Raw genomic sequence first — 15,739 nt, 5'->3', positions numbered from 1 at the left:
GGTTTATTTCATACAATTTTATAACTTTGCAAATTCTAGGGAGGGGGGGGGGTCCAGACCCTTACATAGGTGATTGTTAAAATCAAAGCTTGTTTTAAGTATCCAAAAAGTATGAAGCATTTCGCTCCCAAAATAACAAAAAATGTATACCATTAATGCAAAATTTTCCTGAATTACCGTTACGCAAGTTAAATTTTTAAGAGAGACAACATTTTTTTGTAAATCAATTTGTTTATTCGAAAACGTAATCGTCTAAAATAGTTAACTTATTACTAGAATCAAAGATATAAGGTTCCGTGTTCACTTTCAGATAAGTTTCAGTTCTTTATAAATCTGCATTCCATTCGTGAAATCTAAAACAAAATTGTCTCGGAAGTTAATGGATTTTTATCAACATGCAAATACGAGGGCTGTTCAATAAATAATGTCCTCGGTGCTCAGAAAGAATCAAAAGACACTTTTCAATGATTTAGTCTTCATGATTTTACTTATTAATCTCATTTAAGCAAAATACAACTCCGTAACATTTTTTATCCAATTTCTGATTGTTTTTAGAACTCATTTTTGGGTATGTCCCTTAGTATACTGGAAAATGGCAGATCCAATGATTTCCCGGACTTGTTTCTTCTCTCTGAAAGGTGTTTTTTTTCAAGTTTGGAAATAGAAACAAGTCAAAAGGTCAAAGATCTGGCGAATATTGTTAATGTGAAAAAACATTAACTTTCTGTTTATCCCGAAAACCCCTTTACTCTTCAGGGCATGCGGGTTTGGACGCTGTCACGAAGAAATTCAATGTAGTGGATTCCTGATTCTGGGTCCTTCCTTTAATAAACCTTTTGATTTTTTTGCAAAAAAATAGCTTTCTAGACTCCTCCAGAAATGAAACTGTCTCTCCGAATACGAATTTGAACAACAATACCACTAATTTTTAAGAAAATTAAATATAAATCTGTCTTTGTGCTCTTGCATACCTGTGCTCTCGTCAGACATTCGCTGTTTTTATCAAGTACATCTTATGGTAAATTTTGTTTTTAGGGTTTTAAGCAATAGATTCATGTTCTAATATCTGTTTGAAAATGAAACAAACGTGGATAACTACAATTACTGATATTTTAAAATAGTTGTTAAGAATTTTGTATACGCTGTCATTTTCACTCATTTTTCAAAATATAGGGTGACATTTGAGTACCAAGCTTTTTTACCGTCAAACGTTTTTTTAAAACTGTGTAAACTACTCCCGATATGATGTCTATCAAATTTGCTATGTGTCTTAAATTCAATCATACATCATCAAATATTATTTGTTGAAATTTGGCGAACAGTACATAAGTTGTTATAATTTTTGTCGGCAAGGACGGTACCCATTTTTGATGCCCATTATATAATTTTTTATCATTGAAATCCACCTGCTCTTTTGTCTATAAAACAGGCATTGGTTGCTGTAAATGACACATATTTCAGTGAATATTTCATTGGGATTTTCAACAGGTTTTACGGCAGCTTTAATGAAGCATTTATTTTCACTCTAGTTTACTGATTCCTTACCATTCATTTATAATGCAGTGTCTCGAAAAGCCCTTGTTTCCCAGCTTCTCACGATGAAACTATGTGATGAAAAGTGGTCACATAAACTGTTATAAATTCATGAAAGATTCAATAATGAGAGAAAGTCAAGTTTAATGTCATATGATATCTGCAATGTATGTCATATAGTTCAGGACATTATTTATTGAACAGCCCTCGTATTTTGCATGAAAGAAGACCCATGTTTTTCTTTGCGAGAAGTTGTTTGATTTCTTTTAATATAGGAAAAAAAACTTTTTCAAACATTTATTGCAATCTGTTTGGAACTCTTTTACGGCTGAGAATTCAATCTTGAAATTGTAAATAAATGAAGCGACATGAAGTTTTCAAGTTGAATTCGTTTTTCAACATTATATTATTTTCCTACCGAAACTTAAACTGCATAAACATAAAAAGATAAATATTTACAAAACCATGTGTGTATGTTGAGACTAAGGGTTGAAATCGATCATAAAATTTATAGCCAAGATATTAGAAAGGTGTATTTGTAAGCGACTCGAAATAAATCTTAATGGTCATATTTTCGTAGAATGAATGAAGTATAAACTTTTAATTTTCTATATGGAGATTGCACAATCTTATCATGATTACTCCCTTTGATTACTTTTTGGGGGAAATATGGAGTGGAAAATATGGAGAAAACGAACAGTATTCAAGATGAAAACATCAGAAGTGGGATCAGGTACCATGGAGGAGTGAGCATATCCAGAGATCCCTTTCTTTATTTTTAAGGAGAAAAATTCAAAGAATTTTTCCACTTTTCTAAAGCTGAGCCATGATATTAAGTCTCCTCCTTAGAAAAATTGTTTGTCCTCGATGGCACCTGATCCAACCTCTAAAGTTTTGGAGGTCCGTGTTTGCTCTTCTCCTAATTTGTATTGTGTTATAGACTTTTGATCTTGAATACTGTTCGTTATTTCCATATGTTTCATTGGTATAATCTGTCCTTACGTTGTTTTATTTGTTTTTAATAATGTAACATTATTTTTATCTACATGAATTTACAGGGTGTTTCATAATATGCCACACATCTGAATGGGCATAATGTAAATATCAAACATGATACCAAAATACGATACGTTAGCATATTAATCTAAAATTATGATGTTGCAAAGTATCGGGAAAATTATAATATCGTCTCGTATCCTGTTTTCGACCCTTGTATTTTCGACCTATTTTTTCCGATCTACTTCCCGTGCAGATACCGCGCGGTACAGCATTATTTTCGGTTGCTACACTTGGAAAATATCTTTTAAACACAACTATAGTAAATATAGCCAAAATGATTCATTAAACGGATTTTCCCCCATTGTTTTATTCCGATGTCAGAAAGTCTAGACTTTTTGCTAAATGCATATTTTACCTGTTGATTAAATAAATTTGGAATTGGCTAATTATCAAGATTTTTTAAAGACGTTTTCCCGGAAAGAAAATTAAGATCTCTGTCAAATAGACGCATGAATATATAAATGAATTGGTGGATCAAACAAATTTTTTTTGTCCTTAGATATAGGTATTTTCTTACAGGTTTTTACTGAAAAATGCAACGTAATTTCATTGAAGTTTTAAAAAAATGCACAGTTACTGACAGATGGGATTAACCATCAAATAAAAATATTTGTAACCAAAATACTCAACCTATTCAATGTTTTTTTGAAAGACAGAGAGTCGTTTTTTTTTATTGTTTTGAATATTAAGCTAATACTTAAAAACAATACTGACTGGGTTTCCATACTTTATTTAGGTCGAAAAGACAAGACGCTAATATTTTTGTGAGGAAAACTGCACCCTCCCAATATTATGACATACAAATAAAATAAACACAAAACTTCAATTTGGCTTATATTGTTTTATTAACAGACACATATGCTTTCGTTTTAAGCCCTTATTTTTTCAGATTCTGTAAAATTTGCAATAAATTGATAAATAACATCTAAATAGGTCGAAAATACAATACACCAGGATATACCATGAAGTAACTAATGATATAATCTATGATGTCATAATTTCAGCTGTTGTCAAAATGGAGTACAACTTGTAGCAAAAATTTGTTGTAAATTTGTTGTTGTATTATAAGCACGATATTCTAAATATTGTATAGGGTGTGATAATGCAAAATATCCAGATCAAAAATTGTCATCGTCTAGTTTCATATATTAAAAATAATTAAAGAGTTTGAATAAAATTATAATGTAAAGATGAAATGCAGTTAAATCCTGCCCCCCCCCCCCCCCCCCCAAAAAAAAAAATTAAGATGAGATGAGAACAATATCGACATGAAGTTAACTATATATTAAGAAAATCTCACGAAAGTCAGATTTGAGTTTAAGAAAATTCTAGAGAGTAACAAGGCTGGCAAGTGTATCAAGTGTATTTAGAAATCTTAAATTTGAATTGAGTTTGTCTGCATAGAGGATTTCAGTATTTGAAATCAAGTGATGTTTAGAGTCGGTTAAAGTTTGCAAGATTGATTCAAAGGATTGATTGATTGATTGTATACTGTTTAACGTCCCTCTCCAGAATATTTTACTGATATTGAGACGTCACCATTGCCGGTGAAGGGATGCAAATTAAGACCTATGCTCGGCACTTACGTCCTTTGAGCAGGCAGGGATCTTTACCGTGCCACACCTGCAGTGACACGGGGCCTTGGTTTATATGGTCTCATCCGAAGGACCACCCGATTTAGTCGCCTTTTACGACAAGCAAGGGGGTACTGAGGACCAATTCTAACCCAGATTCCCACGGGGCTTGATTGAAAGGAAGAGCGAAAGACGTAGACACCAACGCATGCAGGTGGCATTTAACTGCAACTTTAAATTTAAAAAGAGATTTGCTTTTTGGACGTTCTAAAAAGCTAGATATAATACAAAAAAAGTCTCAAGTATCCCGCGAAACTTAATAAAGAGTGGTCAGAAATTTCTGAACATGAGTCTCCTAAGTTATTTAAGACAATGTTTTGAAAACACTTGGAGAATAACATTTTAGGATTTGTTTCCATAGTAACTGAAATGGAAAATGTTGGGAACTTCTGACTGAAAATAATAATTTTGAATATCAGATGATTGAAAAGATTTAAAAAATTATATGTAGCTTTTGCTGTAATTTTTCTATCTGCATTTAGATGTTCGACAAACATATAAATTGTGAAACAAACTGAATTTACTCCGTTTACTAGTCACTTTCCCTTCAAATATATTTTCGTAGATTAATTTTTATTGAATTAAACTCATTTAGTTTGTTAATTTATTCAGGAGAAATCAACGAACCAAATCTTTTGAATATTAAACATAAGAATTCTCTGTGTTCAAAACTGTCTTTCTTTTTTTTTTTACTTTTAATTTTCTAAAACTCTTTTTTTGAAAAATTTCAAATATGACAAGTATATCTTTATGTGAACAAGTGTCAAAATTGATTTTCCCGGATTTAGAAAAAGTGCATGGATTTTTTTTAAACCCATGCGAATGAACACTATTACTACAATATATCATATTTATAGTTTAAACTTTCTTCCTTTTCAACATCAACAACACTACAGCATACATCAAGGACTAATCCCTCCTACCTATTTATATAGAGGATGATAAAAAGCAGTAAGTTAAATAATGCTGATTAAATTAAATTAAATCATTAATTTAGAGTTACATCGTTCATGACAAACTTTGACATGTAGTTTATAGAACGGAAGAAAAAGAGATTAAAGGATATATATATATTTTTTGTATATTTCCTGTAAATACGTAGTATTTTTATTAATTGTGTCTTTGTTAGCTGTGTTGAAGTTCATTTCCGCCTTATATGTGTATGTTCTACTCTATCATAAGGGATGCAATGGAGAAACGTAAGTAGTAAATTGCACATTAATTTAATGAAGAAATATAAGAGTGTATTGAATATTAAAATTCTATATTAATTTCTGAGGAAATAACCTAACATTTTGTATTCGTTTTATTTTGTATGTGAATTATTACTTTCGATAAACAGAAAATCCTCGTAAAAGTTTCTTTTTATACAAATATAAAAATTTTTTAAACATTTGTCATGACTTAATGCGACAATAAAGTAAAATTCAGGAATTTATTTTTTTAAAAGAAACTTATGTCAGGAAACCGATAAGAAGGGAAAGTAATTTTCCTGTTTCCGAGAGATGTATAAAATGCATTTATGGAGAAATAAGTAAAATAGACTTACAGCCGTATGAAAAAGGATCTGAATAATATAAAATATAAAGAACTCGGCAAAATGACAAGGAGAAAATTGCCAAAGATTACTTTAGTCTCCAAATATCTTTTAAAATAACGCTTTTAAAACTTGTTGCCTTAAAAAAGTTAGACAACACACTTTTGATACTATTAGGGAGATAACGAAGGTAATAAATAGGAATCTATTTCTTCCATAACACAAAAAATCTAAATAAACTTTCATTGTATCAGTAATTGTTACCAGAGGAAAAATGATAACGATAATTTTGAGAATCGATATTTAGTTGGTATGTAATTAAAATTGTTTCATCGAAAAGGATTTATTTTTTTGGTTCCCATGTTTGATAATCATTAATTAGGCAGAGCAAACACAAACCTCTAAAATCATCAGAGGTGGTGAAAAAGCATTTTACCCCGTAAAGTATGATATTTACACAAAGGCACGGGGTGTACTTTTCACATCCTGGAGATCAACTGTTTTCCTAACGTACATTCATGTGACGATGAGTGATAATGATCAGCAGTTATCGTATTGTTTCGTTTAGAGCGCATATAACAGTAACATATAGCACATACATGTATAGAGAGAGAGAGCACCGTGGTATTTACCTATAGTGAGATAAAAAAGAAGAGAAAGGATTGCAAATTTAAAATGTCCTTCGCTTATAAGATTATTCTGTTGTCAAATCTAGAGCCGTGTCGACTGACAACACATTTTTTATTCTTCTACCAAGAAAAATATATGCCTTGATAACTTAGAGTGGGACCCTTGCTTGGTTTGTTTTAGCAATGAATTCATATTTTGGGATGTCTTCGGTCCTGAAACACACCGAAGATATCCTAAAACATAAATTTAATGCTTATACATGTATTTACATTCTCTAATTTCCTTTATCATACTTTTATTTTTATTATTTCGTTCATGTTCAATGTGAATTTAGCGCCTTTCGTATTGGTGTGCTTTATAAACGTAATAGCCGTTTGTGACGTTGGAAACCGTTTGTGACGTTGGAAAGTTAAATAACGCAAATAAACATTTGGAGGGAAAAATGACAAATTCATTTTTAATGCACATTTGTTGTATTTTACGTTGATTTTTAAAAAGGTATTTTTTTAATGAAATTGAGTTAAAACAATGAACGTTCGTAAATATTAAAAATGCATGTATAGTTTCTACTGTGTATTCTACTGATCTGTGACAAGGTTTCGTGTGTGTTATAGAAATTTGAACGTCGTGGTTTTCTAATGGATTTCTTAAAGAAAGAAAATTACACTGAATGTAAATATTATTGTGTATATACATATTTGAATACATTTTTGATTTAATAAACGTATACATTGGTTATGGATATCCAAAATCTAAGGAATGGTGTGGGGGCTTAATTAATATCACACTGTAATAATTCTTTGCTATATATTAGAGGATTTCATACAAACTAAAGTATAAAACAAAATTTAATAATTTTTTGATGTTTAGTAATTTCATTATTACTTACGTGTTTGCACTACACAGCTATATTTCAGGGAAAATTCATATTACACACATAAACAATTTTTTTTAGGGGGGGGGCTAATGTTTCGGCGTTGACGAATTTTTTGTCTTGAAAATAAACAGTTTTATTATTGCATTTTTTTATTTTAGGGATTGTATCCGCAAAGCAACAGACCTATACCATAAATTAATTAATAATTCGACTTGCTTGTCCAGTTTGTCAGGTAAATTACATGTAGTTGTTAACCCAAAATCTTTAAAATTTTTCATTATATTGTTATTAATACGAAAAAGTAATGATAAAATATAAAAATATATGGATATTTTCGGGGATTATTTCTCATGGTTTTTCTTATTAACAGTGAATACTTCGTTAAGCAATCTGGAGAAATGTTCCCCAGAATGTTCAATAATAAACTCTGAAGCACCGGACAATTATGTGAGAGTACAAATCAAATACACTGTTGATACTGTGTTGAAATTGGAACATAAGAAGAACACACAATGTTCTTATTCATCTAAAGATATCAATATTGATTGCAAAATTGATCAAAACACATTAGGTAAGTTTCTACAATTTTTGCATAACAAAAAAGTAATAAAGGAAAAGATAGACTAAGATCCCAACGCTACCAATGATTTTGCTTTTAAAATGATGCAACAGTTTATAAATAAAAACCAGCTTTTTTCCTACCACAAATTGAGTATATTCTATGTTAGGGGATACACAGAGGTCACAGAAATGTCAATTTCCGAATTTTCTCATGAAAATACAGCTAAATTGGAAAAACGCGAAAAAGTGTCCTTCTTCCGCACCCTCTTGTGTCCTCTGTGTAAACTCCACATAAAAAATTAATGTTGGTTTTAAAATAATGAAAAATGTTTCGCAAAATAAAAATAAATCTGAAATTAAAATGTAAGAAATGTTAAGGCATTCTTAGATAATTAATTTTTCCATATGAAATATATACGAGGGTTGTCCCAAAAAGTCGTAGACAGTGAACATAGTTTATTTCCTCTTTGCTAAATCAAATTTCTTTTCATAGCAAAAAATAAAATTTTATGATCATGTATTTTAAGTGTCATGACGATACCTCATTTAATAAGAAAACTATGGAAAAATAAAGAAAACCATGTAAGTGTTCATCGGCGCACGAAAGCAATCGTAATTAACGTCTCTCATAACGTCATGGTCCCTTTTTTTGCTTCACATGTGGCTATTAACATCCAAATGAATATTTCGTTCATAGTGGAAAACCACTCTTAACTAAGAAACTAATTTAAATTCACTACTGTCCGTTTTCTTAATATGCAGATTCAAATTTTAGCCAAAATTATATTAGTTGAACGATCACCTTACATTTTAGGCTGTAATTAGGCAGCAGAGAATGCACCTTGTTTGACGAAGTTCATGGTTCAGATCGATCCCAAGTGTCTGCGTTAAACAATCAATGCTCTACTTTACATGCAATAACTATTTTTTTCGATATAGAGGAAATTAAAACTATGTTTGAATCTCGTGCTATTAAAAAAACAATTTTTCTATTAAAATATAGTGTGTAATGTCCTTTCTGTACTCTTTTCCCCCGTCTCTGAAGAATATAAAACATACCAAACACAATTTATTACATTTCCGTGCGCCGGGTACGCGTTCAACGACGTCATTTTCATAAATCTCAATTCGAAAAATACTTTGAAAATCATGACACTAGTCGTCTGTTTCTAATGCTATTTATATGAAATTTTGACATATTATTAAGATTTCGATTCTGGTTTCAGTGATTTGAATTTTAGTTCAATCTTTCACATAGTATCAAAGAAATAAAAACATATGTAATAGTTATATGCTTAAATTATTCCGAATTTTGGTCGTGCGCCGACAGACCATATCGGCCTTCGTATAAATCGTCCCAATATAATTAATATGAAAGATATATATTTAAAAATTCACAATTCTAAAGAACATTGGATGTATTATGTCTAAGATGTAAAATTTGGTTAGTATTGCTTGCGTGTTAAAAAAGGAATTATAACATTGTCTATGACTTTTTGAGACAACCCTTGTATATACTGTAAACATATTACATTTGGCTGTGTATTCGTTTTAGCACCTTTCGCGGTAAGCAGCCCCCGCTAAATCAAGTACATCGCTAAAGGCTTTGTGTATAAAGATTTATGTAACGCACATGCAAAAAGCGCTAAATCAAAACTTGTTGAAAATTCAATTTCCACCAAATATCGTAAACGCCAAATATAATACATTTACAATATACAATAATAAGACCTATAGATTTATATGTCTATATTCAATTATTTCATTTCAGGGTCACTGCAAAGTTGCATAATTGGACGTTGTCTTTTAGGACAAAAAGAAAGGAAACAAGTCATGGAGACACAGACCTGTCCATGTTAGTATTAAAATGTCAAGAAAAATTATTTTATGTTGAATGAGTCATTGGGAGGACATTTCTAATAAGGGATTTTTTCTTCATTTTTTAGTGATCGGGAATGGTTCTGACAAAAATGTTATCCTTAACATTTACCATCTGATTATTGTCATGGTGTTAGGATCAACCCTTGAATATTTCTCATTGACAGGTATTTTGTTAATCTGAAACCTGTATATAATATGACAGCTACTAATTGCATTTCAAAACAAAAATTCTTTTCTGCATGTACTAATTACATTTATATAGATAAATGATTAATTACATGTACTTAAAGTTGAAAACAGCGTTATAGAGTTAAGTAATATTTTTAAAATACTTTTCATGTGAATTTTGCAGAAAACTAGTTGATATCACACTGAATCTACAATTATACCTTGTCTGCATGACAATGTTCCAGGCAGTATTTATAGAGTTTGAAATGAAGGATGGAAGTGTGAATCTATACAGAATCTCTTCACAGCAACCAATTTAAATTATCTAGTTAGAAAAACATACCATCTTTATTAAGTCTTAAAATTTATATTTTATAGATCTATCATCGAAGATTCGGGGATATTTAATTTTTGTCCTGTCCATCCATCCGTCTGTTTTTGTCTGTTTGTCCATAACTTTTGAGTGAGAAAGGTATGATTTTTATATTTCACAGATGCGTTCCTTAATTTTGATAAGGCCAAATTTGACCAAATGTGACCTCTTGGCCTTAGAGTTTAACCCACTTTTACACAAAATTACCCAACATCTTGGTCATGATTTTGGAACAGTTGGTACTAGGGCTTCCAAACCAAGCTTATCTGGGTATTTATTTTGACAAGCCCTTCAATGAGTATAAATGTTTTGGATCTTTTGACGTTGACCTTAGAGTCTAACCTAATTTCAAAAAATCTTCAACTTCGGCCATAACTTTTGAACAGTAAAAAAAAACTAGATCTTTCATATTTCAAAGGTTAATTCCTTATTACAAGACCGTTTGGATACCTGCAGCAATTTTGATCTTTTGACTTTGACCTTGGAATTTGACTTGAATTTGAGAAAGAAAGTTCAACGCTCCCTTTATCCTGACATACGGGGGCATCAGTGCTTCACAATCGCATCTTCTCCTTATCACGTTCATGTCAGAAAAATATGTTCTTCATGTATATATTGAAATATTTTTTTGTTTTTTTTTTTAAATTTGTTGATATGATTATTATTATGAAGTACTTATTTTACAAATAAGTACATTTTACACAGATATTTTCTCAGGTCAAAATTTTGAAATTAATATCCTCTTTAGGCAATATTTACTTTATTATACCTCTGATGTTTTGGAGGTCAGTGTTTTCTCTGTTCCTGTTTTGTATTGTTTTATGGTCTTTTCAACTTGATTACTGTTCGTTATCTTCATATACGTATTTCTTATACTACAGTTACTAAATAACGAGGACGTGTCAGATTTATGTTTATGACAGAATAAAATGAATGATATCTTAATGATCCTCCATAGAATATAATTTCATGCACTTTATGATGAAATTTTGAATATCGTGCAAATGTTGTTGTCAAATGAAAAAAGATCATTGTTATCTTTAAGTGTACATACATCATTGTTATCTTTAAGTGTACATACATGTTATTAAATCAAAATAATTTAGAAATAATATATATTTTTTCCTTAATTCTTTAATTTGATTTCACAGAATGAATTCAATAAAATATGTTCAAGGATGAGGATATAAAACTAAAATGTGATGACAAGAAAAGGGGGTTAACTATATACATGAAACAAAATTTTTTTACTCTGTCTGAACTTCAAAAATATTACATCATTAGCTTAGAAGCTATTATCCTATCGTCAAGCACGAAGACAAATCATTAAATTAAAGATCGTAGTTTCACTTAGCAAAGACTTTAGTTAAATTAGCAGTTTTGCATAGAAGCCGAGGATACTCGATCAAGAACTAGAGTGCCACAATTTTTTGATATCATTCCAAATATTTGAAATAATGTATTCACCCTCCAATAATCTATTTTATTTATTTTCTTGGTATGTTTTTTTAACTCTTGGTCAATAAAAAAATACATATTTGTCGAAAATGAATGTGTTTTGCTGCCAATGATTATTTCATCATAAAAAGTAATTTTATTGCATAATATTACAGCTGTATATATCTTCATGTGGTGACTTAATGTCTACTTAAAGGAAATAGAGCCAAGGAAACTGCACAAAATGTCATTGAACATGTGTTGAGTTTTCTATGAAGAACGCTATTTCACAACTTTCTTGGGAAAAAATGACCAATTGACAAGAATGTTATTTTACAAGATAGATACATATTAATTTAAACAAAAGAAAAAAAAAACATGTACAATCCAATTAGAAACTCATTTAAGAATTGGAAAAAAACATGATTTGTTGATGTTTTTTATTTGGATACAGAATATGTTTTTATCAGAAATTGGTGCAAAAATGCTGATCAAATTTCAGTAGGAGTGACCAACTGAAAGGGACCTTGGGTTTTTGCAAATCTGTGTCATGCTTGGGTTTTAAATGCGTATGATGTATATATTACTATAAACACCTAGTACGTAAACAAGTATATACATTTATTTCAATCAATACTTTTACCCAATATGTGCAGCTGAAGATTTGATTAAGTAGAGATTATCAACCATACAAGAAAACAGTTTAAATTCTATATTACATAATAGTATAAATTCTCAATTTTTTTTTTCATATACAGGGAAATTTCCTTATGTGGGCAAGGAAATCCTGATGATTAGAAATAAATCCAAATTTTATATCATTAAATATAAATCATTAGAAATGCATATTTTTGCGGATTCAATCTCAGATGGCTCAGATACCAGAATTGCAAACCATAACAAATCAGAGAAGAAGGAGAAAAGTTAAATAGTAAAACAATTATAGGGAAGCTCGTAAAAAAATCAGTTCTTGGCATAATCGAACTAAAAGCTGTCTGAAAAATACTATATGTAATACAAACTTTTAAAAGTATTTAATATAAATGTTTAATATGTTAAAAATAAAGAGAACAAGGCGGACATTAATTTCATTAGTTTATATTAGATGTAGAAACTGTTTCTAAAACACTTCCGCCTAATGAAATAAACATCATTACATGTTAAGGGACGTGGAAACAGTTTCAACTAAATTGTTTACAATTTTTTATCTATTTTTTTATGTTTACAAATACTTAACTAAAGTATTTTTAATGATCTTCAAAAGTTTGAATTATAGTTGTTGAGATACATGATAGATAAAGAGGTTCTAACCTATGTTGTGTCTTGTTTTGTTTACATTGGTTAAATATACAAGTATATCTTCGTTCAAAAAAGCTTTTTTTGATCAAGAAATTAATTCTTAATACGATAAGCCAGTAATTTGCTGAATCTCGTTTTATTATAAAAATCTTATCTTTAACGAAATAAACGAAACTAAATCCCCCGCGAATATTTGTGCTTAAAAGTATGTAAACAAAAACAAGGCACGAGCCTTGATTACATTATGAAATATTTTGAGGTTTTTTTCTCCTTTGTAAATCAACAAATGATGTACATTTTTTTTCTGATACTTTCAATTGCTCTAATTATTTATGGTAAACATTTAAATTTGTTGTTGTTGTTGTTTTTTTAATCAGTTGAAACTTTGCCGATATCCCTTTTATTGTTGCAGCTGCTTTGGTTAATAAAATTAATTATTGCGCCAAATTAAGAGTAAATATAATAAGTTGCGATACTCGCTGAAGCAATAATTAATTGAGGCCAAACCTTTAAAGGTGCATATACATAGATCTAAAGTTAATATTTTCTTAAAATTTCTGTATGTTATAACGACCTATGCATGTATATTGCATTTGTATTTCGCACGAAAATGTGATAAGAATTTCATTCAATGTCGAAGTTATTGAAACGTTGAATTTTTGTGGCAATCTTGTTGTGTATTAATAAAAAAAAATTTAAATCTATAATCTATAAAATTTAGGTAATAAATGTTCGAACGCAAAACCCCCTCACAGTACATTGTCACCTTGTGCTCAATGGTGTGTGCAGACTTAAACAATTGAACACACCTGATTAATCGTAAGCATTAACAATAACAGACCTCGTGCCCTGTTCACAAAAACAGTTTTCGTTTCACGGTGTATTCAACTTGTAATACTCTGTACTCAACACTGAGCACGGACCATACTGTAGGGGTTTTCTTTTGATCAATTCGATCAAAAAATAATCCTGAAATTGGTTTGAATAATTGTTTTCCTGCTCAAATACGTAGCTCGCTGCGATCGTTGCAACCATTGTTTACAACGTTGTCCAATGTTTTGATTGTGACATCACAATGCCGTTGCACGCCCATAGACCCTCCGGTGAATACGGCCTAAAATCCGGTGAATATGTAGTGTTATGAACTGTTTGTGTTTGTATAGATTATTTAGGGACTATAAATAGACTATATAATAATATCATATACACAACTGTCTATCAGTCAATTTTACTGTTGATTTAATGCAATAAGGTTACGTCATGATCTAACCTTCCGTATCACCACAGTGTGGTTTTCTGAATCCATACCACCTCTCTTTGATTGATTGATTGATTGTATGTTGTTTAACGTCCCTCTCGAGAATTTTTCACTCATATGGAGACGCCACCACTTGCCGGTGGAGGGCTACAAATTTTGTCCTGTGCTCGGCACTTAGGGCCTTTGAGCAGTGAGGGATCTTTTTCGTGCCAGCACCTACTGCGACACGGGGCCTCGGTTTATACGGTCTCATCCGAAGGACCGGTCTCCACGTCCCGTCGTGGGATTCGAACCCACGACGTAAGGATTGACTCCTTACTTCGCGACTCTAGAGCAGACGCTCTAACCACTGTGCCACGCGGGCGACACCTCTCTTTGAAACTAATGACGTAGTACGCAGAAAAATGACGTTATTTATCTTGCGCGTTAAATCTTAAGTTTCCTGACATCATCTACTTAATGTTTTTAGAACTAAATCTGTAACCGTGTATCAAACAATAATTTTGAAAAAAAAACTGTCAGTTTCAATACCTGTCAGGAAAGTTACTTTTTCTTCAGATCTACTTGGGTTCTGTCATAGAGGGAAATAATATGAATTTATTGCCACACTTTTTAATATAATCTGGGTAAAAAAAATACTTCCGGTATTTTTAGTAAAATAATATCACTTTTAAAACTCCATTTTTCAAAAGATGATAGAAATATGTAGATAACGAATAGTGTATCAGACTTAAAAGTTCATTAAAACAATACAAATTAGGAACAGACCAAACACAAACCTCTTCAATCATAACAGGTGATGATAAATCATAGCACGTCACTGTTCAAAGTATATTATTTACACATACTTTGCACATCCTGGATTTCAACTGTCTTCCTAAAGTGCATTCATGTGACAATGAATGATCAATAAATGTAATTATCGTATTGTGTCAGTTAGAGAATAAATCACTTACAACACAGCCATCTATATCAATCACCTCAGTCATACTCTATAGGGATATTAAAATAAGATTTTAAAAAATGCAAATTGAAAATGGCCTCCACTTGATAAGTTATTCTGTTGTTAGAACTAGTATTGTGTCAACTGACAACGCATATTTTAACGTATGCTTAGATAACGCACTGTGGGACCCTTGCTTGGAAAATTAGAGTGAATATACATATTTCAATACATTTTTATTGCATTAAAGCTAAAATTGGGCATGGATATCCCAAAAATGGAGAAAGAGGGGGGAGGGGGTTATGAATATCAAATAATTCTGTATTAAAAATCAGAGTACTTGAAAAAAGTAAAACATAAAACATTTTTTACAAATTGCCTGTTAGTACTTTTATAATTTCTTAATTGTCTGCACTGCACAGCTGTATTTCAGGAAAAAAATTATCATACACACATAAACAATATTTTGGCTATGGTTTCGGCGTTGATTGGCGACACGTGATTGTGCTGGTTTTCTTACCTTATTTATGTTTACAGTTTACAGTTTAT

At 30.8% G+C, this 15,739-nt stretch overlaps 1 protein-coding gene and 1 long non-coding RNA gene across 2 annotated transcripts; one reads left to right on the top strand and one right to left on the bottom strand.

Annotated features, from left to right (window-relative positions):
- Positions 1 to 5,084: 5,084 nt before the first annotated feature.
- Positions 5,085 to 10,326, top strand: LOC134234185 (uncharacterized). Its single transcript, XM_062716241.1, has 7 exons — positions 5,085 to 5,177; positions 5,356 to 5,425; positions 7,429 to 7,502; positions 7,641 to 7,841; positions 9,603 to 9,686; positions 9,778 to 9,876; positions 10,065 to 10,326. The coding sequence occupies exons 1-7, from the start codon at positions 5,165 to 5,167 to the stop codon at positions 10,070 to 10,072; spliced, it is 549 nt and encodes a 182-aa protein (XP_062572225.1). The 5' UTR covers positions 5,085 to 5,164; the 3' UTR covers positions 10,073 to 10,326.
- Positions 10,327 to 14,186: 3,860 nt separating this feature from the next.
- LOC134234184 (uncharacterized) lies at positions 14,187 to 15,478 on the bottom strand. Its single transcript, XR_009985133.1, has 3 exons — positions 15,027 to 15,478; positions 14,617 to 14,818; positions 14,187 to 14,300 (listed from the first exon to the last, which is right to left on the bottom strand). It is a non-coding gene; the product is annotated as an uncharacterized LOC134234184 (long non-coding RNA).
- Positions 15,479 to 15,739: the final 261 nt, after the last annotated feature.

The sequence above is a fragment of the Saccostrea cucullata genome, unplaced genomic scaffold (genome assembly GCF_032062105.1).
Source record: "Saccostrea cucullata isolate Sc308-1 unplaced genomic scaffold, CSIRO_AGI_Scuc_v1 ctg3874, whole genome shotgun sequence".
Lineage (NCBI taxonomy): Eukaryota > Metazoa > Mollusca > Bivalvia > Ostreida > Ostreidae > Saccostrea > Saccostrea cuccullata.
This window is presented reverse-complemented; position numbering and strand designations above follow the sequence as displayed.